The sequence below is a fragment of the Poecilia reticulata genome, chromosome 1 (genome assembly GCF_904066995.2).
Source record: "Poecilia reticulata chromosome 1, P_reticulata-male-v2, whole genome shotgun sequence".
Classification (NCBI taxonomy): Eukaryota; Metazoa; Chordata; class Actinopteri; order Cyprinodontiformes; family Poeciliidae; genus Poecilia; species Poecilia reticulata.
In genome coordinates this window covers 2419044-2445794 of record NC_088830.1, presented here as the reverse complement: position 1 = coordinate 2445794, position 26751 = coordinate 2419044, and the positions used below count along the sequence as shown (strand labels likewise).

Sequence of the window (26751 nt, the reverse complement as noted above, 5' to 3'; positions counted from 1 at the left end):
ATCGTATCAACATTACTTTGAATTTGACAAAAATCTAATCCCGCTCTATGTCCCTGCACATCCATCTAGTGGCGCGACCAGGAACTACATTCAGAATTTCCTCAGCTATGAATCAGAGCCTCTGAAAATGATGTGGCAGCCTTGATATATATATATATATATATATAAATAAATAAATAAAAAGAAAAAAAAAGAAAAAAACAGCCTTCCTCATCGAGTCGTGATGACGATGTGAAGCGGTGGTTTGCAGACACATTAGAGGCTCAGCAGCAGCAGAAATACCACGGACAGAGCGGGTCTCGTCCAGCCGCTTCCCGTCGCCCACACTTCCGGAGCAGACCCTGTTACAGGCAGCTGTGGGTCGGGATGCGACCGTCTGAGATGACGGGAGGACGGTGCCAGTAAAACGCAGCGGCTGGTTGCGTTGTGTTAAATCTCGCTTTTGCAATCTCAGCTGAAGAGATTGCATCACATCAGCAGCAGTTTTTCTATCGACCGACACTCAGCGGGGATACAGGCTTTTAATCCTACTGTCTGCCGTCAACTGTTGCTTATTTTCACTGTAAATGAATCTTGTAAGGTAGGTAGAAAGCTTTGCGTATCATTTTAACCTACTAGTAAAATGAATTAAATTTTATTTAAACAAATGCTTGAGTATTGCATGTATGCAGCTCATTGTGTCCTGTTGGTGATGATGAGGAGGAAGATGCTGGGATGAGAGAACAACTCAATATTTCATCTCAGAACCATTCTCTCTGAAACCAGATCACTTCACTCACCATGTAGTTCTGTGAGAAAGTATTTTCTTAGATTAATTAAGGTTTTGGTTTGTTGTCAGACCTGCATGTTTCAGATAATCAGAAAAAATTTAATTAAAAAAAAGCTAGAGTAAACACAAAACACAGTTTTGAAGTTATTTGTTAATATATGAAGGGATAAAAGCTGCCCTGCGATGGACTGATGACCTGTCCAGGGTGTAACTCGCCTCTCGCCCATTGACCGCTGAAGATAGGCCCCAGAACCCCTCACGACCCCAGTAGGGATAAACTTGTTTAAAAATGGTTTGATAGATGGGATAAAAGCTATCCAAACCAGCCAGGTAAAAGGACAGGCATTAAAAACTTAAATCAGAGGCTAAAACCTCACAAAAGGCAATACATCATGCCAGATCCAAAGAAATCAAAGAGCAGATAAGAAACTGACTGACTTATATTAATCTGGAATGAATTATGAAGCCATTTCTAAGGCTTTGGACTTGGAGAAAACATGAAAAAGAGGTGAACTTTCTTAGGAGTTGCTAGCCCACTAAAACTACTCAAAAACTGCACCAACCACCAGAAATGATGAAAGAATCCGGAACAACATCTAAAGCTCTGCAGGCCTCACATGTTTCTCTCATGGCTGTTTATGATTCAACAATAAGGAGACTTGGTAAAACTAGCATCCATGGGAGAGGCTCCCGTCACCCCTAAATAAAAGAAAAAAAACACATTGTCCAATAAAACCTTGATGAGCCCCAAGTCTGGCAAAATATAGTGTGGAGTAAGGAGACAAATGTATAATGCTTTGGAATGTGTGCGTATGTTACCTCTGGTGTGAAGTAATAAAACATTTCAGGAAAAGAACATCAAGTATAGTGGTAGAAGAGTTTTGGTCTGGGGCTGCTTTGCCCTGAAAATCTTGAAAAGGAATGTAATGAGTTTGTAATAGTTCCTTTAATCCCATAGAAAGATATTATTTCAATTTGTATGAAAATTAAGTGAATCCTCAAAGATGGTGAAAGTTGACGATGTTGTCTAACTTGTGCTGTGTCATTGGCTGATTATTCTAATCAGCTGAATGTGAGTCTTTTGGGCTAATTTTCAAACAACAGAGACCTGGAAGGTAATCCTTTCAACTCAAATAGGATGATGCTGCAGGACAGTAATCCAAAACACACCAGAAAGTCCACCTCTGACTGACATGACCTTAACAGGCTGTTGACACTAGGGGTGAATTAACCATTAATTAGGTTTAAGGATAATTTAGTTTTTCACATGGGGTCGGGATGGCGTTTATAAAAACTAAATTATTCCAAATTTGCAGTTTGTATTTAATTAAAAAATGAAGATCAGAAAAAAACAGCTAAAACAGAAGACATCTGTAAGAGGGCAATTGATGTACTACACAGCACTGTTCCACAATGTTCTGTATTTTATTTATTGTTTGACACAAAACTAAGACAAACATTATCTTAATTATTGTCAGCACTGCTGGCAACATTTTCTAATAACCGATTCATATTCTCAATCTGTAAATATCCATTCATAATCAATCTCTTTTCTCTTTAAAAACCCAGACACAAACACATCTCAATAAATTACAATACAGTCAATTAAGATAATCTCTGATGAGTTTCTACATCCTGAGCAAGCATACAAAGTGGAGAGAAACAACTCCCCCTTAGGAGAAAGACATTTCCACCAGAACCAGATAGACTAATTGACCGTCAGCCTCAGCAGGCAGGAGCCTGAGAACAAAACCTGAAAAACAGAGATTACAAAACAGAATGACGTAAATTAAACATTAAAACAGAAACTACAAAAGATCATTTTAGATTCTTAAAAATCATTTTTGTGAATTTTTTTACTAATTTTGTTTTGTAAGAGACAGTCAACAAAGGTAGTAATGTATTTGATCAAATGTTTTTATGCATTTTACATCTAATGAATATTTCTCAGTCTAATAAACACTTGAATCCGGATGGTTTTGATCAGTTTTATCCTGCTGTTCCTCTCTGTCCACTCACTGAGTGGACAGGCCCATAGCCTGTAGTCTGCTAATTGTCAGCAAATGTAATAAAGTTACTATAACCCAGCCAGGCCTACTGGGCTGAGAATAGGAACATGGAATACAGACTGAAAGTAAAGAGAGAGGTGGCCTCTGAATAGAGTAATCTCTTTATTTGGGACAGGACTGTGAGTTTCTGGGCTGGGTCAGTTATTATTAATATCTCTGAATGAGTGTCACTCTAAAAACAGCAGCTCGACAAAAGAGAGCCCAATAGAGGGAAAACAGAAAAGATGGGACGATTCAGCTCTTTTACATATTTATGATACAACAAGTAAATGTTTCACTTCTGTTTCCATCCTGCAGTCGTATGTTTCAGAGCGGTTTAAGCCTCCACTGTTGGGGAGGACAGCACTTCCACTTTGCATCACACTACTGTACAACAGTCCAAACATGTACATAGTGTAAATTTAAAGCAGACATGAAACTTTGTAGTTAGTGTATTTTGGGGTGGCAGTGGCTCGGGCGGTGGGGGTTCATCTGGTAGGTTGCCAGGTTTGAAACCATGTTTCCTCTATCTGGGTCACTTTGCAGTTGTGTCCTTGAACAAGACACTTCACCCTCTCTTCCTGCTGGTGGTTAGACAACTTGTTGCCAACTGAATGGCAGCCTCACCTCTTTTGGCCTGCTGCAGAGCAGCTGTAGCTACAGTGTAGCTTACAACCATCAGTGTATAAATGGGTGAGTGACTGATTGTAGTCTAAAGGGCTTTGGAATCCTCAGACTTGATAAAGAACTATACAAGTGCAGATCATTTATCATCTAGAAGAGAAGCACCAAGATGGTAAACTGGTATCCTTTAAAGTTCAACAGTAAAACAAAGCGTTAAAGATGTAAAAAGGTTAAACATATGTTTTTAACAGATTTTTTTTCCACTTACCCATGTGATAATTGGAGTAAATACAAACCTATTCAGTAAATGAACATCATTCAAATGTTCATTTATTTCAGTTACTCAATTCATTAAGTAAAACACATTGAATTGATTAATTTCACAAAGACAGATCTTTTCAATACTTTATTTCTGTTAATGATGATTTTCCGCTTATAGCTAATGCAAAAATGTACATTTATTATTAAAATATTACACCAAACCGATTTTAAAAAACCATTTATAAAAAGGAAGTGGGGCTGCACAGCGGCGCAGTTGGTAGAGCTGTTGCCTTGCAGCAAAAAGGTCCTAGAGAGCAGAAGGTCCTAGAATTTCTAGATACCTCAGCAGGGCCTCCATACCACTCTGCATAGAGGACTAAGTTAGCTGACATTTTTGAATGAACAAAACATTTTTATTGGTTTTAATATTCTAATTTATTGAGTGGATCTATAGAGTAGGAAAAACATTTTGTAATTTCGACTTAAACATTGTATCTATTTATTTTAGTCGATTTTCATTGGCACAGTCATTGTTTGAATTCTTTAAAAATGGCCTTGCTGAAGAACAAGTAAGCTGATACTGGTCCTATCAAGTGGTTACATGGTTACCAGATGAAGGGGTGATGCAAATTTTCTTTCTGATTCTATTTTAAATGGTGATATTGGGTACTTTTCTTTTGTTTTTTTGTTTTTTTCTTTTTTTTTTTTTTTTTTTTTTTTTTAGCAAACTGCTAAAAAATACTTCCTTTACAAAGGGAGAGGGTGAACGTGAATGATTTTCCCTTTTGGCTCTATAAACATTGTTGATACACCCTGAACCTCTCCAAAGGTTCACCTGTATTCATCACATTGTTTGTTTGTTTCAGGGTCTCCAAATTACACAGGAAAATTTTAAATGATAATTTGGTTAAAAGAACGCAATGTGAGCCTCAGAACAGAAAGCCCAAATTATGTGCTGTGTCCAAAGTGTCTTAAAATAGAGATCTCAAATATGTCTTATCAGGAAGTTTGATTGTCAGAAGAGACGCTCCTTCCCCGAAATATACTAAATACAGATAATGTTTTGTGTCCTTTTTAAAGAACACTGCAGTGAGACCTTTAACTCTAGACTCTTTCTATGACTGGAGTTTTTCCAGTGCTCATATAAGCCAAACGATCTGAAGCAGAGGATGTTCTTCTTTTGACAGCAGCTTGTGTTTTGGATCTCACCGCTCTTATAGGTGGGTGTTTATGTGAGAAAATGACAAATATAGGTCTCTTACGAAATCTGCTTCTGGAAGATGCAACATAAGAGCATGGGCGTGTGTGTGTGTGTGTGTGTGTGCATGTGTGTTTGCGGGATTTGGTTTTCTGTGCATTTGGTTCTGCATGTTATTTAATCACAGGAAGAAAGTCAAGACACGACAGAAACTGGCGAGGGAGAAGAAATAAACGAGGAGTTCTCTGTTTTTAAAAAAAGAGACAATCCCTGTTCTGCAGTTACCATGACAACAGTGACATCAGTGAGGGTTACCTCCTTTTCTTCTTTGCAGTCATGCTCAGAGACTCTGATCAGTGTGTGTTAATGTGTTTGTCTGCGGTGGACATGTGGACATGCGGAAGCTTCTCTGTGTGCACTATTTATAAAAGGAATCATAGGGTCAAACGTCTGGTCCAGACGGGACCGTGGATACCCACTGTTGCCATGCAACTGCAGCCATGACAACAAGTTGAAGCATGATGTAGCGTTGCTAAGCAAAAGGAAAGAGTGGAGGTGGGGACTTATGGACAGCTATGAGATACATGCAGCATTTTACAGGTTCAGTGTTCATAAGAAGCAGGTCAACCTTCAGCTCACACATATTAAACATGAATTAGTTTATGGTCATAATTTATTGACAGATTCTCATCTAAAGTCAGAGCTTCTGCAGTGGAAGCCAGATATTTTCATAGTCTAAATCAATCATTAACTTGTAGAAGGATACCCAAAGCATTTAGCCCAAGTAATACAGGCAGCTCTACCAGATACTAATATAAACTTGATTTTAAGATCTTCTCTCATCATTTTGGTGTTTAGCAAAAATAAATAATTTTGGTGATCCTAATATCTGATTGTAAATCTCATCTATTTGTGCCTGTCTTTGGGTAGCCTTTAATTTTATTTAATGTTTATTTAATTGCATTTAATTTCTATTATTACTTTTATTTTGACTCGTTTACTTTGTGTTCTATTAGTTTTTGGACATCGTGAATCTTGTTATTCATGATATCCATGAATCAAAAGACCTTTCTATTTACTTGCTTATTTTTTTTAATAGAAGCAAGTGTCTTAGATTTTAGCTTAAACAAGAAATCAAATGTTTTATTCTAATAAAATCGATTTACATTTGTTGATATGTGAACATTTACAGGTTTATGAACAACCGTGTTCCTCCTAACAAGCGATATCAACCCACAGACTATGAGCATGCTGCCAACTGTGCCACGCATGCGGTCAGTATGCACACACACACACACACATGGCCACCCCCACACGCGTGCACACACACACACCACATATAAACTGATCTCTAAGATCTTAAAGATAAAGCAGGACACTCATACTGTAATTAGTTTTAAAGTTGTGCCATTATTGCATGCACAATTGTACTTTCATCCTGCTAGTTTGTGTATTATCCTCTGTAATCTAATGTGTGATTTATGTTTTAAATTGGTTTAGATGTGGATAATCCCCAGCCTACTGGGCAGCTCACTGTTGCACTACGAGTCAGAGGACCAATGGGAGCGGCTGTCAGCCTGGGTATATGGGGCGGGGCTCAGTTCGCTCTTCATCATCTCCACTCTGTTCCACACTGTGGCCTGGAAGAAAAGCCACCTTCGGTACCAAGACACATTTACACAGCATTGGAGAAATATCACGCCAACTTTTATACAGCAGCTTTTTATAAAAAAAAAAAAAGAAGCTTTTTCTTTAAAAATGTAAAACCTATGCATGATTTTCTTTGGACTTCACAATTATATATGCATTACTTTGTGTTGGTCTGTCACTACAAATCCTTATGAGGATGTGGTAATAGCAGAAGGACCATAGGATTGAGGTGCCAATGTTTTTTTTTTACAAAATCTTATGCTTTAATAAAGTTTCTATCTATCTATCTGTCTGTCTGTCTGTCTGTCTGTCTGTCTGTCTGTCTGTCTGTCTGTCTGTCTGTCTGTCTGTCTGTCTGTCTATCTATCTATCTATCTATCTATCTATCTATCTATCTGTCTGTCTATCTATCTGTCTATCTATCTATCTATCTGTCTGTCTGTCTGTCTGTCTGTCTGTCTGTAAGACAATGTTGAATACTTTTACAAGGCCATATTAAAAATATAAATACAAAAAAATATTTTGTTTTTCAGTTCTGTGGAGCAGTGTTTCCACATGTGTGACAGGATGGTGATCTACTTCTTCATCGCAGCCTCTTATGCTCCATGGTAAGCATACTGCCTTGCTGTCTGTGTGTGAGAGAATGTAAATATGATTACATAGGAACCCAGTTTGCAGCTGTTGCTGCTTCTCTCCTATAGGCTAAACCTTCGGGAGTTGGGTCCGTGGGCATGTCACATGCGCTGGTTGGTTTGGGTCATGGCGTCTTTTGGAACCACCTATGTCTTCTTCTATCATGAGAGGTCTTTTCCCACACTGACACCTTTACTTAATTCAGACTGGCTTTCTGTCCACACAGTGTGTCCACACAGTCATGCTTTAAATGTGGTAAATATCACCACAGCTAGTAATAATAATTAATGCTGCATCTGTTCTTTCTTTATAAAAACGCAGACATTGCAAATTTAACTCACTTATGGGACAGTTGGAACACGTGAGCTACTGGACCTGCCTGTTTGCCTGTTTTGGTCGCATATCCAAAACAGGCAGGTCAGAGTTCTGAATTACAAAAAAAAAAACACTTAAGATAACAAGCATCTTTAAGAAGAAGACCAGTTGCCTTCTATGTGTGCACTTTACATTACCATGTTCTGGATGACTTATAATCTATACCAGTGTATTGATTAATTGATTAATTAACCCTAACCCACAGGGAGTCCTGACACAATTTTTGATAATCAATTGCTTAAGCTGTTACAAAACTACTGCTCTTTTGTTTCAAACTTGACATAATCCTTCAATAAGTTTGCATCAACTTCTGGCAGTTGCGATGTCTTCCAGACGTCTAAGAATAAAAATCTGTTTTTATATTTGTTTTCTCTTTGAGGTATAAACTCATGGAGTTGATCTGCTATACAGTGATGGGAGTTTTTCCTGCTCTGGTCATTTTCTCAATGGTGAGGTCACTCATGTAATGCATGCATTGCACTGTGCTGTATTTCCAATATCAACACCTTAATCCCTCATGCTTCCCGCTAGCCGGAGCAGTCCGGGTTGTGTGAGCTGCTGGTCGGTGGAGCCTGCTATTGTCTTGGCATAGTCTTCTTCAAAAGTGATGGCATCGTCCCATTCGCTCATGCCATCTGGCATCTTTTTGTAGCTGTGGGAGCAGCCATACATTACTACGCCATCTGGAAGTACCTCTACGCCCAGACTCCCAGGCAGGTCCAGACCTCCAGATGACATCAGTGATGACTTCACAGGAATGGACTCCTGTGATTAAGCTGCTTGGGAGAGCTGTGTCCAAGTTCAAAGCTTGCTTCAAATAAGGGTGAACTTAAATGGAAAACTACCAGTACATTTAGGCATTTTGACTGTTTGTGTGATTTGCACAAATGAGCAAATCACAGGCAGCGGCAGACAGCAAGCCTTCCTCTCTGGTGCCACCTTGTTTCATCTGACGGGACCATTTTCTACTGCAACAAAAGTAGTCCTATAAGGCAGCTAGAAAATATCAACAAATGTGCTTTGCACATTAAAATCTGTGTTTGCTAGACTCTTTATGGAATAAAGTTCCCAGCTAGAAAGAAGTACATACACCTCCAAACTGTACATATTGCTGGAAAATCAAGTTGGAAAATCTATAGGCTTCAGAACCTCAGTCTGACCTACTCACCAGTCACCAATAGAAAAGGTTTTATACCTTTGAGCACCAATGTTGCCACCAAGAAATATAGAGTGCAGAATATCACACCTGACCATATGCTGTATTCTCAGCAATTTTCACCATTACTTATATTATTTTATGCTGTTGTTTAAGAAAACAGCAGAGAGAAAGACTGATTGCTAAAAGATAATAGTGCAGTAAGATCATAATAACCTTAACATTAAAAGTAGGATTAAAAATTTCAGTAAAGTTCAAATGATGTTGGAGATGACACAACTCAGCTCAATTATACTGACGACCCTGCTACAAAACCAGAGGTGAAACCTCAGGTAAAAACACAGATTGGTCCCAGCTGCTTGGAAAGCCTTGTGCTTTTCTCAAGGATTCCTTCATTTGAGTCTTATCTCCACTATCTCCCAAGGAAACAATGTTGAGACAATGTTAATTAAAAGTTGGGTAAATCTTACAACAATGTCACTCCCTGGAATAATGATCAAAGATGTCAGATACCACCAACCTGTAGTAGATTATACAACAACAACAAATGAGGTCTTTCATGAAAAAAAAAAACAATAGCAGAGACACCTTGTTGTGATTAATCTGAGGCAACTTTGTAAACTTGGACACAGCTAGAATCCCCACTTTGGTTCATTTTAATGTTATATATCACTGTATTTTCCAGTAATTTGATTTTATTCCAGGTATCAGGGGTTAGTTACTAGTGTTGGAGGTTTTTCTCTCTGTGGTGCGTGTCCAGATTCAGTGTCCAGAGGCTGAATTCATGACATTGTCTTAATGTCAAGAGGAAGACAATGTTTACAATTAGCTGCCTTGACTATCATCGTAAATTTAGCAATTATTGTAATCATAATTAACACTTACTTCCAATCTAGATTTGTATATCACATAATACTGTTATTTTTATCAGTAGTTTTTCCTTTTTTTAGTGACTTACTGTAATTATCAACATAAGCATGAATAGACAAATTTATTAATATATATATATATAGCATACATTTGTGGTTGCAGCCTTACAGATCTGTATACATCCACAATTATTTGGTACCTCATTATGTAGTATATTTACTGAATACTAACAGTTTCGTGTTGTTGGTTAGATTTTGCAAAGACGAATGTCATCAGTATCATTTATACAGAGATTATATTTTCCTGTGATGTGATTGTAGTGTTGAAAATAGGTGAAAACTAGTGACATACTTTGTCTGAAACCACAAGGAATCAGCACTGCCAGAAGGCTGAATTACTGCCATAACTGTTAGCACACGCTACCGTGATTAAACAATACATCTTATCTGAAAGGAAAATGAAGCTATAGTACTCTTGAACAATCTGCCCCAATATTAAGACATCTCAGGAGTGTGTGAGTGTGAGTGTGAGTGTGTGTGTGTGTGTGCGTGTGTGTGTGTGTGTGTGTGCGTGTGCGTGTGTGTGTGTGTGTGTGTGTGTGTGTGTGTGTGTGTGTGTGTGTGTGTGTGTGTGTGCGTGCGTGTGTGTGCGTGTGTTTGTGTGTGTGCGTGCGTGTGTATTACTTACTGGGTGCAGTTGTTTGTGTCTTTTACTATCTTACACCCATTAATCCAAAACCCATGGTTGTCAGTGTTTACATATAAATAGCTTGAACATATAAGTATCTATTTGCTAAGAATCTTTAACTCTGCTTGCCAAACAAGGTTATACACTTTGATGAATGTGGCAGGAGGACCTAAAAGGTCAAGAACTCTAACATTTAAAGGTATTTGAAAAAAGCAACTGACGTGGATCATGTTTCAACAGTTGTTTGTCACTCAGGATTTTACACCCAATTTAAAGGACCACCAATCTGCATCAATTGTTTGTATTCTGTCTGGTTGTCACCACAGCTACACTTGGTTACTCGCAAAAGTTTTCTAAAAGTTTTACATGATGGTTACTATTCAGACAATAACTGAGGTATGCTATAAAGGAGCCAGGAAGTTTGGTATCAAACAGCTAAAATTAAGTTTCAGCACAATGACCTATGGTAAAAAACTTGTAAAAAGCCTTAAAATAAATTAATGTTTCGTCCTTGTAGCATAATCTCACATCATTATATTCAGAAAAATCTAAATTTGAATATGATCAAATGTATTCAGCGAGGAAAAAGTAAGGTTAGAATGTATATTTACTTTATTAAGCAAAGAGTGTTAAAATTTGAAATAGATGTCCATGACTTCCTTTTCTCTGTGGTATAAATGTGATACTAATATTTCTTTGGAGGACGACGTAAAAAGCAGGGGAACATGTCATTCTGCTAAGTTATGTGATTCTTGCTCATATCTACAGTCAGGGCAGTAATAAAAAAAATAAAGTTAATATCCTGGATTACAATGGATGAAAATCTAGGTTTACCTTAAATTGCTGTCACATTGTTGTTCCTTATGTTGGTGTCTTAGAAGTGCATAGTATGAAAGTCTTAATGTGAGAAAATGAAGGAGATTTTTATGAAACATCAAGTCAGTCCTAGCTGTTACATATTTGAAGTTTGGGTGTTGCATTTGAGGCCCTGCTGTTATAAGTAGTGCATGTGCATTAGGATTAATGGTGGGGAATGCAGTTGGTTCTGCTGCATCATGATCAGCTAAACGAGACAAAATTAAATTTTCAATCATCTATGAGTAGTCAAATAATTATTGGCCGAAAGTATATGAAGATGTCAATTTCACTGTTTCAAGTAGGGTGAACTGATAAATTGTCCCTAATTCCTTAATTTTGGGAAATCAGCGATCAACTGAAACCTAAATGAAAAACCGGTCTTATCCATTGATCTTATCTACCTTGGCAAAAGTGAAAATAATCTACTGTCACATTTTGCTCTGCTGTAAGAGAGGAAGGACTGATAGGTCTGACCAACAGTTCAGATCTGTATGTGTATGTGTGCTGTTAACAATATTCACTCCTTGTTGCCAGCATAGGCACTTTTTTGCTATGTTCGTCATATATAATGGCTTTTCAGACAGATTTTTTTCTCCCAATAAGAAACTGGTATTGGACAAAGTTGGATTTGGCAAGTCAGACTTTTTTAAATATCGGTAATCATGATTAGCCAGAAAAATGTGATCGGTGCACCTTCAGATACAGGATGCATGGTGTTTGGGAGCTGTGGTGCTCATGTGAAGCGAAACGTCCACATGTCTCTGTGGCAGCTTGGTGATCTCCAGTGTCAAATGCATTGCAACATGTTGCCTGAGCATTCTTTTTCCCTGGCATTATGTTCTTCTATTCTACTGAGACAGAAAGCAGAAAAGTGTGTATTGGGTTATTAGAGCCACACACAGGGAATAGGTAAAAAATCTCCATATGATAACTGCAACAGATTTTTCAGTGTGAGGTTATGCTACTGCTTAATTATTTTTTAATCTCATTAACATATCTTTACCAGGTATGCCAATATATGTGGAAGACTGTGAATCAAAATATGGATCTTGAAAATGTTTGAGTTTGTACAAGGATACACTGTGATCAACCCTGCTGACATCCATTAGTCACATAATTTTTTAATTTTAAATAAAATTATTTTTTAATTTTAAAGAATGGATATTACCATTGCTTTTACGGGCGGTCATAAAGAATCTCAATGCATAATCTGTTTATAGCAAAGTAAATGGTTCTGACAACATTAAGTAATGTATGAAGCCAAGCCAGATACTAAGCAAATCTTACCCTACAAGTTTAATTAAAGCACATTTCTGTATTTACACATTTACCTCCCTTTTTGACAAAAAAAATGCAATGTACCAAAACATAATGTGAATTGAATCATTAGAAAGAAGATTGAGCAACTTCTAACTGTAAATCTCAAACAATTGTTTTTTTTTTCTTTTTTAAGCTGTAGATATTTCAGAAAGATGAACCGATCTAAAATTAACAAAACATCTTCTTTATGATTACAAATGTATCACCACAGATGAGTGGGATATTAATTTGTAGATTTGAATATGTCTAAATGAAGCAAAGATATTTAACTGATGCTAATTTGAACCATATTCATGAATACCGAACAGCTTGTATTTGTATTCTGTGTTTATTGATGCCTTCAAGATACATCAAACAACTGAGTGATGTATTGTACCTTTATCATATCCAGTATTAACACTACTTCCATAAGCAATTTAATTATTTTACTTTTCTGTCTTTATCTTGCTTACAGTATTTGTCTCTTTTAGAGATGTCGTGCACATATGACTTTGTATGAATTCCAAAATTTTTACAAACGGCATATCTATCACTATTATTTTCAGTGATTTCAGTGATTCAGCTCTTTGTGATTATGACGCTGCTTAATGTTTTTAGTCCTGCTGCTGATCTCTCTCTGTTCCAGGAAAGCTAAAGTATTTTCCCACATTCATGGTTCTATAGTTTTCAGTTTGGTTATTGTATCTGGTGCTTTTCTGTGCTGTGATAAGCCAATTTGATGCTAACAATACTTTTATCTTTTCTATCTCTGTTATAATAAAAATGCTTTTTCATGCACTCTATTGTTGAACTCTTCCTTTAAATGGTTTAAAACATTTTTTCTCCATTGCTGTACTTTGATGTGAAACCTTTGTCTCTTTCTTTGTGTGTATTTCTTTAAACTTGTACTGTATTTACACGTTTAAAATCAAATTTGACCTGTCTACAAGTTTGGAGACACGCTATGTCTTTTACCAGCTTTGCACATTTACATACGCCTGTTCTTCTTTGTGGGCTGCACAGTGGCACAGTTGGTAGAGCTGTTTGTTGCCTTGCAACAAGAAGGTTCTGGGTTCGATTCCCGGCCCTGGTCTTTCTACATGGAGTTTGCATGTTCTCCCTGTGTATGCGTGGGTTCTCTCCGGGTACTCCGGTTTCCTCCCACAGTCCAAAAACATGACTGTTAGGTTAATTGGCCTCTCCAAATTGCCCCTAGGTGTGAGTGTGTGTGTGCATGGTTGTTTGTCCTGTGTGTCTCTGTGTTGCCCTGCGACAGACTGGCGACCTGTCCAGGGTGACCCCGCCTCTCGCCCAGAATGTTAGCTGGAGATGGGCACCAGCAACCCTCCCGACCCCACCAAGGGACAAGGGTGCAGGAAAATGGATGGATGGATGTTCTTCTTTGTCAAATAGCTCAGGCAGATTGGTTGGAGAGCATCTCTAAACATACATTTTCAATGCTTTAGTGTTGATCTTCAATGTCAACCATGCTTCTCTGTCCTGGGTTTTGGACAGTCATTGCTTGGCAGGTTTATAGATGTGCCATATCCTTTCCATTTTTAGTTGTCTGCAACATATTCCAAGATGGGATATTGTCTTACAATCTAAAACAGCTTTGAACATTTCCGCAACTTTACTCCTAGACCATCTTGTGTGTGCTTTGATCTCCACAAACCTTTTTGCTCAGTAATATTCACTAACATATCTCAGATGCCTTCACAGGTCAGCTGAATTTATAATGACATGAAATCACACATCGATGGATTGTGTTTAGACTCCAAGAGGTCAAACCAAGAGGTCTCTGTTTGGAATTAAAACCTGGACTTCTAGTCATTTCAGACTAAAACTTCTGTAAGTCTGAAATTGTATCATGATTAACTTCAAAGTAAAGGAAGTTTTTAATATCCATAAATAAATACAATTTGAGACGTGCATCAAAGGGCCATTAGCCACATATAGAACAACAGCAATGCCTCCGAAATCTGTCGACCATAAACAAAGAATTTGATTTTATTTGTGTCTCAGATAATAATGATTAGCTTGAGTAAAACACTTACTCTCTCTTTCATCGAAGACGGCGCTAGACAGAAATTTAAGATTTAACACTTAGTTTAAGTCCACTGTAAATTGGTGGGCTATGACTTGGATTACTTTTAACATTATATGTTCTTTACAAATACTAAACAGTCTCTCCAGTAAACCTACTCAATAATAATTTTCATTAATTTCTACCCTGTTGAGGGGTTTTCAACCTGCTATTTGCATTGAAGACAGTGATAGTAATGAAGTGTCCGCCAGAGGGAGCCCTTTTCATCGCTTTAAACCGAAGCAGGTGTATTTTGGTGACGAGCAGAGCTCGGTCCTTTCCGTATCGTTTCGGCCGCGAGGCGTTGTGGATGTAAGAATGCGGTTACCATAGGGCTGTGGGCATTGCTGGGCACTCGGCGCGGCGGAGATATACGCAAGGAAACGGGGACCCACCGCGTCTGTCGTCCAACTTAGCGGGGCCGTATCGGGAATGTGGAAGGAAACTCGAGACGGAGAGGCGACGGTGGAAACGGGGCAGCAGCGTCTGTACATCCCCCATCCATTTTTTCTGGGGATTTTCTGTCTTTGTGGGGGGGAGAGAGGGATTGCGAGAGAAGCCAAGGATTCCCCGGCAGCACCATGGAGCCACGCACTGCAGACAACGTGAGTACTTTGAGGTAACAGACACACAGAGAGCTCCCAGGGGAGTGCGCTGCTGAAGCACTCAACTTTTCCACCAGCTAACCTAATAATTTTAAAAAGATAAATCATTAATATACGTTTTTATTTGTGGGGTGGTATTTATACTAATTAGATAATAACTGTAAAAAATGAGCCGGAGTAGACATTAAGCACACCTGCTGACGGTCAGAGGCCGCGCCTGCCGACTCCTCAACGGATTAATTTCTGAGGATTTTCTCCTGCCTTTTGTTGCTAAGGCGGTTGCTACTGACGACCAGCGAGTCCGAAGTGGTAAACAGACGGACTAACACTGAATAACGGGGCAGACACAAGTTGAGCTCTACAGTTTTATCTCTCCCTGACAGTGGTGGGTGTGTGCACGGTTAAATCCTGACCTTCTGGTGGTGAACACAAGGGCAGGCAGCAGGTCAATAGCCTGTGAGACATTGTTACCAAGTGGGTCTTAAATATGTCATTGTAAAACAGAACCTACTCACTAGTTTTTCTTACTGTGAGTAGACGAAGGCGGGGTTTCCTGGGATTGATTTAACTGCAGCCAAGTGGCCAGATTACTGTGGATTAGGCGGCATTTAAAATAGTCACGTTATCCCAGCACTTCTTAAATCTGCTACATCATCTATTTAGGCTGACCTACTACTATTTAAAAAAAAAGAATTTTATGCAGTTCAAGTGTTTGCAGGAGGTGCAAAATTTTGGTGCAAATGGATTGGGTGGCAACTTGATAAATAAAAAGCTGCAATAAAGGTGTCCTGAATTTTTGTGTCCGTTCTCCAACACAGCTGAATTACCTCCTCAGCATGTCACAAAGTTCTACAAAGTTCTTGTAATATATTAGTGATTTGATTTCAGATGTGTTAAATCAGGAGGACATATAAAACATGTACATGTAGAAAACACTAATTGTTGACAAACCCTTGCCAAGAACTGCCATTATTAATTACACATATTGAACATTGCTCTGGAGAATTTTTTTCTTGCTCTTCTTTTCAGAATTGTTTTTATTTTAGACAAAATTGAGAGAGTTTTTAAGCATGAGCACTGCATCTCAATTTAAGTCCTGACTTGGACTAGACTTTAAAAAAAAATAGACAATTGACAGAAAAAAGGTATTTTTATGATGTACATGTTTTGAATATTGAGTGATTTAAACTGTGCATTTAAATATATGCCAACGCTGAAGTTAATTTATGTTGTGAACATTTTGTTAAGTTAAAATTCATCAGTAAAGTAAGGTAAGATGGACTTGATTACAATACCTCTGTTTCTTAATCAGTCATTTCTCTATTCCCCTCAACACTGCAATGGTCTAATAACGGCCTTTCTGTCAAACTAGAACTAAGGTCTTCAGAAACACAATATAATAGTAACATAGACCACATGGATTATTTAAAAATTGATAATGGTTTTCTACCATCATAATGCTATGATAACAGTACTTGTATGAATACCAAACGAAAGTAGTGGTATTTTAATGAAGGGTGATTAAAAATCCACTGTTCATCAAGTTTTAGATGAACATCTGATTCCAATGTATGACTTTCTCCATATGATATCAAGTGCTGCAGGAGCCTGCTAATCACCCATTCATTTAAATTAGCTGTGTGGCAGCAAGGAGAAACCCAAATCACACTTCTGCTCTGAGGGTTGGGAACCACTGCTCTAGAGGCCTACATAAATACTAATGGTGGGTCAGATTCGGCCCCCTGCTCTCTGTCAGTTGCTCTTTGACTCCACCATATAACCTGTGGCCAAAAATGTTTCGCAGCCACAGTGACATCTTTATGTTCTGGAGTTGAACATAAAGTTCCCTTCTATGTTGATGATTTTATGGTTTGTGTGTCAAACCCCAAAACATCTGTAGTTTCAATGTTATTATTTACTCAGTTTTGTTCATTTTTTAGTTATAAACTTAACCTTGATAAAATCAGCTATTCCCAGTGCATAAGTGTCAGAATACTCCAGCTTGCTATTTAAAATAGCAGAAATTCAATTGATACTCATGTGACTCTGAAGGGACCTGAAGGACACCTTAATGTTTAGAATTACTGCTGGGATACTTTGATGTAACTATGCCATATACTTGAATTTTTTTTTTCAGAGTGAAAGGTGACAGTGAAATGAAATGCAAATTGTCTGAGCCGGCACTGTGACCATCTTCCTGCTGCAAAAGAAGTGATAATACTTAACGTCAAGGTACATTTCTCATCTTACCAATACTTTTTTGTTGTTTATCACGTTACCATCAGGATGAATTCATTTTGCATAGTACAGGGCTTACTATACAATAAATAACTTCACAACTACTGTGCGATAACCACCTGCATCCATCAGCTCCTCTTTTGTCTGTCAGATTTGGAGTTTGTGAGGCCAACAACATCATCATGTTCTACGGTTCTTCCTCTGGGGCCAGCATGTCTCTGCCATCCAAGAGTCGCCTGAAGCGCCAGAGCAGAACCTTTACACAGGTATATAAACATTGCTTCTCCCATATGATATGATTTTTTGCTAGAAAGCTAAATAACTGTGGTAAAATAAATGAATAAGGTACAGCTACTTTTACTGTCATACAAAAGGATTGTTTAGGTTTAATTAGCTTTCCACTGGTCAAAGACTACAAAGCTCTCTAAAACTTTGATAAATGTCAGGCTTAAATTATTTACAACAGATTAATTTATTTTAATTAGACAATATTCAGCAAAAACACAATTATCCATCTAATAACTTCATAGCTACTTTAGAGGGGTTGCATGATGTCTCTTAATGGTAATTAATTGTGTCTAAAGTAATTCAGATACAAATGTCCCACACCATCTGTGAAAGTTGTCTTAGCAAAACTACTTGGAAAGCATTTTGAGTCCATCTATGCTACGAATGGGTAAATATTATTTATCATTGTCATAAAAAATTTCATCATCAGGTTAAGTCATGCTGTGATAACGACTTTCTCTAACTGATAATATTGGCAAACCCCAAACTAGAGTGTGACCAAATTCCATTGAGAAAACCTCATTTCTCAATAATGCAAATAAAAAAAAAATCAGTTGTTTGAGGAAAAAAAAAAGAAAAAAAGTAGGATCCTATAATTTTCACCATACATAAAACATAGGTGGAATTGTAGAATTTAACAAAGTCTTACAACATTCACTGACATTGTGGGGCAGGAAAATCTACAAAGTAGTCTCTGTGGTATTTTGTTCGCTGCCCTTGCTGTGAATGTCCTGACCTGGAAAGGCTAACCTGGCTTACCTCAGTTCTCCTCTTCACACAGACAGCAGTGCTTAACAAAAACAACAAAATCCACTGAAACACAGAAATCAGGGGGTCTGACAGAGTTATAGTCATGTACTTCCACTAAAATGTCTGTGACCGATGAAAATTATTAAAGCAGTCCCTCCAGGATTTGATGTACAACCCAATGTTTTTGAAAATTTTTGCTTAAAATTTATTCATTAGTGGGAAAAAATATGGATATCTGTTGATTTTCCTATTGAATGTTTCATGAAAACAAAAGTTTTCTTTTTACTGCAATATTTGTTTTGTGATTTTGTTCTTCCAAGTTCATGATGTGTACTTCACTGAATACATGCTTCTTTAGGTCCTGTACCGCACTCTGAGCTACAGAGACCGTGTCCCAGCAGAGACGGGGACAAACACTCGAGGGGATCGGCGCTCCACTACTGAACCCCCAGAGCGGCCAGCGGATGACCCCGCCGAACTCTCCACTCAGAGCTCAGCCCCAGGGGTGCTGAAGATCTTTGGAGATGAGATCTGTGCCGGTGCCAACTACAAGAGTGTCCTGGCCACGCCCCGCTCTAGTGCTCAGGAACTCGTGAAGGAAGCGCTGGAGCGGTACTCGCTCAGCAAGGATGCAGCCCGCGTCTATGTACTGTGTGATGTGATCGGACATCTGGAGGGGGGTGGGGCATGGAGGACTGAGTGCCTGCGAGCGCTTGGGGACAACGAGAAGCCGCTGTTGCTCCAGGAGCTGTGGAAGCCCCGAGAAGGACATGCTCGCAGGTTTGAGCTGCGCAGGAGAGCTGAGGTGGACGAACTCAATGCCAAAGAGAAGGATACCATCACTGCTGGTAAGTAAATACACACACAACCGCAAAGCGGCTGGTCTAATTCTCTTCTCTCTTACATGTCAAACTCAGCAGAAAAGCACAGCTCGTTAGCTCTTCTGCAGTCGCTGTGTGTGTGTGCGCGCGTGGGTGTGTGTGTATGTGTAAATTTTGTAGAAAGGTGCTGTGAGGAGAATATTTAATCCTGATTAAATATTCAGGATTAAATATTAGTATATCAGAGTAGTGTGTGTGTTTTGACATATCAAAACACAAAGCGCACGCACGCACATGCACTCGTACACAAAGGTAGAGCCCTAAAATCCTACCATCCATTGGTCGATGTCTTTTTAGAATCATGTGGGAACTTCAGTGTTAGCTTAAGTCTTGCTTCAGTACTCTGATCTTTTAAATTCTTTTAATTCTATCTGGAAATCTACCATTTTAGTAAAATGTACCTTTTTCATTTTTGTCCTAAAAACTAAATGAAAACAGACTGACTTTTCAGTATGTAATACAACAAAGTCAGCAGGCATGCTACGTTTGCAAATGCATGTCTCTTCAGTAAAGGGATTGGACCTTTTATTTCTAATTGTTTTCACTTTTTTTAAAGCTTGCTTGTTGTATGAGCTCATGCTGACACTCACCTGGCTGGATCCCTTTAAAAGAATTCAAGAAACAAGTTCTGGTGGTTTTCTGTGATGGAGGACAAGTATTTTTAGCCTCAGTCACACATTATGCTTTCCAGCAACACCGACATTTCTTATGAAGCGTGCCAGGGTGTACTGGTTGCTATGTCAACTTCTGTGCCAGCCAGAGAGTCAGTCTGCAATCAGATGAACTGTTTTCTGTTTTTGCTCGTCTGGTAAAGCTGAATATTTTTCAGGCCACACAGAAAAATACATTTCAGAAAACAGAATGACTTTCATGTCAAGTTGTCATTTGTTGTATACATGCTACAACCTAAGTCCAAAATTATTCATACTCACAGTCAGATTTGGAGCTGGGGGTTCTTCTCTTTTTTACTGTTTTCACTAATCTCTCTTCTGAGATGTCAGTGAAAACTACCATTAGCTATTACTACTTTTGGCTAGAAGTAATAATAACATTTTGTAGTAGCCTAGCCAGTGTCCTGGCTTCAATCTGAGGAAGAATCTATAAAGCAGAAGACATGACAATTGGTCCAATTTTAGTGAGGCATTGCGATTTCAAACAGTTTCTAACCAAAGATAGATTTAGATTATCAAAATACCAGTAGAAGCATCCAAAAAAACGGTCTGCACTACTAACAAAGAGTGTGACCGAAGTAATGCCAAAAACTATTTTTGAAAAAATATGGTTTCAACTTGCCAGTTTTTCCAAATACAGGTCCTTCTAACAAAATTAGCATATTGTGATAAAGTTCATTATTTTCCATAATGTAATGATAAAAATTAAACTGTCATATATTTTAGATTCATTGCACACCAACTGAAATATTTCAGGTCTTTTATTGTTTTAATACTGATGATTTTGGCAAACAGCTCATGAAAACCCAAAATCCCTGTCTCAAAGAATTAGCATATTTCATCCGACCAATAAAAGAAATGTGTTTTAATACCAAAAAAGTCAACCTTCAAATAATTATGTTCAGTTATGCACTCAATACTTGGTCAGGAATCTTTTTGCAGCCTTCAATGCAACATGGCATGGAGGCAATCAGCCTGTGGCTCTGCTGAGGTGTTATGAAGGTCCAGGATGCTTCGATGGCCTTAAGCTCATCCAGAGTTTTGAGTCTTGTGTCTCTCAACTTTCTCTTCACAATATCCCACAGATTCTCTATGGGGTTCAGGTCAGGAGAGTTGGCAGGCCAATTGAGCACAGAAATAACATGGTCAGTAGTACCAGTGGTTTTGGCACTGTGAGCAGGTGCCAGGTTGTGCTGAAAAATGAAATCTTCATCTCCATAAAGCTTTTCAGCAGATGGAAGCATGAAGTGCTCCAAATTATCCTGATAGCTGCTGCATTGACCTGCCCTTGATGAAACACAGTGGACCAACACCAGCAGCTGACATGGCACCCAGACCATCACTGACTGTTGGTACTTGACACTGGACTTCTGGCCTTTTGGCATTTCCTTCTCCCCAGTCTTCCTCCAGACTCTGGCACCTGAATGACATGCAAAATTTACTTTCATCCGAAAAAAGTACTTTGGACCACTGAGCAACAGTCCAGTGCTGCTTCTCTGTAGCCCAGGTCAGGCACTTCTGCCGTTGTTTCTATTTCAAAAGTGGCTTGACCTGGGGAATGTGGCACCTGTAGCCCATTTCCTGCACACGCCTGTGCATACAAAGCATACAAGCCCACCTCGGAATGGCAGAAATAAACTAAATTAATGATTGAAACTCTTCTATGTTTAGCCCTCCCACGCTCTTGAGAGACGGGGTCATTTAGATCCCACAAGTTTTTTTTACTCTGTGCATGTTGTGGCAGGGTCATACTGTATGCTTTTACAAGTTTTATTTGTGTGGTTTTGGAAATTGACATTCTGAGCATGACCGTTGGAGAGTTAAGACAATTCTGCAAAGAAGAATGGGTTAATGTTTTTCCACAGCGATGTTGGAGACAATTATTGCGAACACTCTGACAAGCTGTTGTGCCCAGCATGCAAGTTATCAGGGGTTATTCCTTTTCCACACACAGCCAAGTTGTTTAGAATCACTTTCTTCTCCTTTTAAGAAATGAAATATTCATCTGGAAGCTTATTTTGGTCTTTACTTGGGTTTTCTTTGTCTTCAATGTGATCAAAAAAGTAATAAACAAGAGAAATCTACAAGGGTGCTTGTAGATTTTTTTCCAGGCATTGTATTTTGAGGTCTGTATGTTCCACAGTTTTGATAGTGGTGCTTTAAAGCACAAAACATGGTTTATATGCTATTTGCTGTCAGAATTAGACTGCATCTACATCATAGACTGCATCGGAAAATATATCGGAAAAATTGTTTTGATATTGGCTGTATTAACATGCATTAAAAATATATCCTCAGTCTCATTAATGTAATATTCAGTTTGCTTATAAGCTATTGTTAAGTGCTTGTGGATGTCAGACTGTCATCACACTGTGATTTCGTTTCACTTAAACTTTAAAAATCGAAGCAAATTGAATGAGTTGAATGCAGTAAGATGGAAGTTTAGACATTTTGCAGCTAATTTCTAAAAATAAATACAAGTGAGATTACAGAGTAATGCAGATACTAATGTGACTGAGAGGAGGGACAATTTTCTCTTTGATCTCTTTTGGAAAAGTAAGATATAAATCAAGCTAAAAAAGGGGATTGATGACCTACTTTGCTTAATTTCTCTATGCAACATTGCCTGCAGAATGTTGTGTGTGTGTGTGTGTGTGTGTGTGTGTGTGTGTGTGTGTGTGTGTGTGTGTGTGTGTGTGCGTGTGTGTGTGTGTGTGTGTGTGTGTGTGTGTGTGTGTATGTGTGTGGGTGTGCGCGCGTGTGTGTGTGCGCGCGCGCGCGTGTGTGTGCTTGTTTTGGGTTTTCTTTTTTTTAAGCTGAGCTCAGCAAAGTTATTTTTGAGGGCAAAGGTGTCTCCATGTACTCGTCCATTAATGGAGCTATTGGGCACAGTTTATTTGTCAGTCTTCTTTGAACATAGCATCTATGCAAAGTTTCAGTTCAGTTTGAAACAATTTCATAGTTCTGAATCAGCTGTTTTAGGAGTTTTTAATGACCTTCAGCTAAATGCTGATTTGCGGAACTGTGCTGCTCTGGTGCTTTTAGACCTGACTGCTGCCTTCAGATCACAGCTTCCTCATTTCTCTGAACATTGTATAAACAATGAAGGCAATGTTTTAAAAGGTCTATTTTAACATGGCAGATTCATGAATTTTTAAGGCACAAAGTATTAAAACACCAACCTTCACCATTTACTAAATATTTAAAATAAGTCAAATGGAAGAAAATGAGCTCGTACAACTAAACTTGCCATAATAAATACAGCAATTTAAAAAATGACTGAAAGCAGTTAATTTCCTAAGTAGCTATCTGTACATTACATTATCAGTGTTTTTAAATTTTTTTTATTTTTTTATTTTTTTTTATTGATTTTCCCTCAACCGTTTAGAATTGTTTTTGTTATGTATCCTAGCAGAACAAATTTGTGTTTGTTTCTGGATGAAAATGAAATATCTTATTTGGTAGGCTGTATTCAGTAGTTGTTGGATTTAAAACATTTATCCTATGATCAGTATTACCATGTAAAATCCTTTGTTGTTCTAAGGTGAGACATTGGTTTAACATTCTGAAACATGACCTGCTTTTTTAAAATACTGTCAAAGAAAAGAGCAAACGATAACATAACAGCAAATATTGCTTTCTTTGAAAAAACTTCTGTTTACTTATCAAATTTGATGTTTTTATTTTCACACTAACCTTTTCTCTATGTTTTAGCTTTTAGAAAACTCACCCAGCCTGGACTTTTTTCTTGTTCTGTTAGCAGTTTTATCTTTTGTTTGTTTTGTTTTTTTGTTTGTTTTTTTTATCTCTGGTGTATGTGGGAGCGTGCATTTTCATGTGTGAATTGTCTATTCTCACATACACTTTAATAAAAGAGATCACAATTTAAAGATACTGTAGAACTTTCATTGCTAACCTGAGCTATGGTTATCCTGCATAAGTTTTGTTCTGTGAAAGTTAATTTGTGCCAAAGTGATGCTCACACAGGGACTTCTGCTGTTAACTGAGCAGCTTTTCTGTGAATGTTTAGGTTTCAGCTTTACTTGTCACTTTGATGGTGTTAGAATGCAAGCTGACACTGTGCACTAATGGAAATCATTTCCAAGCTGGAGAGGGAGAGTGCGGGGGTTAGACAATTCTGAGGGACTCTGTGGTTTGGGTTAACCTACTCTCCAACAAAGGCCACTAAACTTGATAAAACCTCTTTTTTTTCTTCTTTTTTTATTTAAAAAAAAACCCCAACAAAAAACATTAAAATAATAGCAGTTTTTGACAGTTATCAGCCTATGTTATCAAACCCCATGACTTTAATCTCCTAGATGTTTAACTATACGTGCTATTTGGAGAAGTCCTCTTGGAGCCAACTAAAACTTTGCTAAAGTTGCTAAAGTTGTCTGTGTCATCAACATAAAGATACACTAATGACTCCGTTGTATTAATGATGTTGATGGAAAATATGGTGGTACTAAGGATTGTCCATGTAAAACACCATTGATAACATGAGTAGCTGAGAGAAATAATTGTGATTTCACAAACTTGGGTAGTGAGATATTTGAGATCCAGGAAATACATTTACCAGAAACTGCAATGCAACCAAGCTTGTCAATGAAACCCATGTATTTCATGGAAGCCTTGGCTAAATTAATAAAAATTGCAGCACAAGCTTTATTTATGACTTTTAGACTTGCAGTTGAACAGTCATGGCCAGTTTTTAAACTAGATTTAATCCAGTTAAAATGCTTTTCAAACATTTTTGACTGACGTAAAGTGGAGCAAAGCAGAAATGAGTCTTTAAAAGTTAGGTTAGCAAATCTGATTTCCAGGCATTGCAAATGTTGGCATTGTTTATGAACTGGTTTAATATACGTGGAATGAGAGCCTCAGTCATGTGGACTGCAACTTTGAAAAAACGAGTCCAGCTCCTATGACCCTGTAGCTATTCATTAAACACACTTACATAGATTTGGCACAAATTAACTTCATAATTTTTGTTTTTGCTTAAATAAATTTGGCATCTAATTTGACATTTGTATGTTATGAGGAAAATCTTGCCACACCTTACTAAGCAGTTACTATCTCTGTAGTAACTGCTTGTGTCTCACTTCTTTCTGCATGTACGTCTCACACGTGTTTGGGGGTAAATTCTGTTCTTGGTGTTTGGGTGTGGGGTTGTTTTCTCAGCCCCCCTCTACCCCCCTAACCCCTTCCGCCTTCCTGTAGGGCCCAGAACCCCTCAATTCTTGGCGGCTCTAATGGGTCGGTCTGGGCTGGGCAAACACAGGAGCTCCCCCCTGCGGTCTGGTCGGGTGGTACAGTCCAGCTCTAAAGGTGGGGACTGGCCTCAGGGAAGGTGGCTGTCAGTCATTTCCATGAAGACCACCTCTACCTGTGTTGTCACCCCCCATAAGTCAGTGACATGCAGTGGCTTGCAAAAGTTTTCATACCCCTTGAACTTTTCCATATTTCGTCACATTCCAACCACAAACATAAATTGATTTACATTCCTATGAAATATAAAGGCCAACATTTCTTACAAATGTAAAAATGCAGTGTGCAAAAGTATTCAACCCATTTTCTTTGCTAATGACTAAATAGAGTCCACCTGTGTGTAATCTAATGTTAGTAGAAATCCATCTGCTCTGTGACACCTCAGAGGTTGATTAAGAGAATATTGGGAAGAAAACGGCATCATGAAGTCCAAGTAACAGCAGAGGTCAGGAAGAAAGATGTGGAGAAGTGTTTAAAGCAGGCTTGACTCAGATTCAATGTCCCCCACCTCCATTGGAATATGTGAACACCGGAACAAGTTCTCCCGGAGGTGGGAGTTAAAGTTCAGTTCATTGGGAGACTCTGCCAGATGTTCCCAGCAGACTCCCAAAATACCTTGGGGTCTGACCGGCATCTTCCCCCACCACCGGAACCAACTCACCACTAGGTAGTGGTCACTGGACAGCTCCGCACCTCTCTTCACCCGAGTATCGAAGATATGGGGCCATAGATCCGATGAGATGACAACAAAGTCGGTCATTGAACTTATGCCTGAACCTGGTGTTTTCCATGTGGAGGGTCATTGACCTGCTGGAAAGTGAACCCCAATGTACAGACACCAAGATGGGGGAGTCACTCTTGCCCGGCGCCTCTCACCAGGGACAACTCCAGTGTAAATGAGTGTCCAACCCCTCTCAAGGAGACTGGTCTCAGAACCAGAGTCATGCATTGACGTGAGATCGACTAGCTGGAAAATCTCAACCTCACACACTATCTCAGGCTCTTTCCGCACCAGAGAGGTGACATTCCATGTCACAAGGACCAACTTCTGTAGCCGAGGATTGGACCGTCAAGGTCCCCGACCTCAGCCACCACCCATCATCCCCTTTGGCACACTGTTTCCAATGATTGTGTATGTCATAAAGGGTCTTTGCTGCACTTTGTCTGGTTCCTCACCTAAGACTCATCTGCCTTGGATCACTGTACCAGGGCATGAAGCCCCTGACAACATAGCTCCTTGGATCATTGGGACACTCAAACCCCTTCACCATGATAAGGTGGCAGCCCATGGAGGGAGATCTGTACCCTGCTGTTCACAAATGCTCTCCATCTAATCTGACTGAGCTTGAGGTGTTTTGCAAAGAATGGGCAAAAATTTCAGGTCATTAGGCAGACAAACCCTTAAAGACTTGCAGCTGGAATTGCAGTAAAACATGGTTCCACAAAGTATTGACTCAGAGGGGCTGAATACTTTTGCACACCACGCTTTTCAGTTTTTTATTTGTAAAAAAAGTTCTTGAAGAATGTATAACTCTC

The 26751-nt window shown here is 38.7% G+C and overlaps 2 protein-coding genes across 11 annotated transcripts in view; both read left to right on the top strand.

Moving 5' to 3' along the window:
- Positions 1–121: 121 nt before the first annotated feature.
- LOC103462263 (monocyte to macrophage differentiation factor 2) lies at positions 122–13226 on the top strand. 2 transcript variants are annotated; one of them, XM_081608633.1, is made up of 8 exons: positions 122–580; positions 4890–4922; positions 6093–6174; positions 6401–6561; positions 7084–7158; positions 7252–7353; positions 7938–8007; positions 8090–13226. In XM_081608633.1, the coding sequence occupies exons 1-8, from the start codon at positions 567–569 to the stop codon at positions 8291–8293; spliced, it is 741 nt and encodes a 246-aa protein (XP_081464759.1). In that variant the 5' UTR covers positions 122–566; the 3' UTR covers positions 8294–13226. The 2 variants fall into 2 exon arrangements, with proteins under 2 accessions (XP_081464759.1, XP_008403162.1); XM_008404940.3 differs by lacking the exon at positions 4890–4922 and having other exon boundaries at positions 130–580.
- Positions 13227–14756: 1530 nt separating this feature from the next.
- The window catches only part of radil (Ras association and DIL domains), a 44454-nt gene continuing 32459 nt past the window's right edge, over positions 14757–26751 (top strand). For 4 of the 9 annotated variants that reach the window (XM_008404969.3, XM_008404980.3, XM_008404973.3 and 1 more), the window contains exons 1-5: positions 14759–15119; positions 17257–17351; positions 17509–17623; positions 18754–19243; positions 25168–25275. In XM_008404969.3, the coding sequence (XP_008403191.2) occupies positions 17540–17623; positions 18754–19243; positions 25168–25275 (682 nt within the window). In that variant the 5' untranslated portion in view covers positions 14759–15119; positions 17257–17351; positions 17509–17539. Of the gene's footprint in view, positions 15134–17256; positions 17352–17508; positions 17624–18753; positions 19244–25167; positions 25276–26751 lie in introns of all 9 variants that reach the window. The other 5 variants (XM_081608423.1, XM_081608390.1, XM_081608478.1 and 2 more) reach the window with 4 other exon arrangements.

Coding starts and splice junctions, on each gene's coding strand:
- LOC103462263 (XM_081608633.1), top strand. Junction 6,562..7,083: donor TGGAAGAAAAGCCACCTTCG/GTACCAAGACAC, acceptor TTTGTTTTTCAG/TTCTGTGGAGCAGTGTTTCC. Junction 7,354..7,937: donor GTCTTCTTCTATCATGAGAG/GTCTTTTCCCAC, acceptor TTTCTCTTTGAG/GTATAAACTCATGGAGTTGA.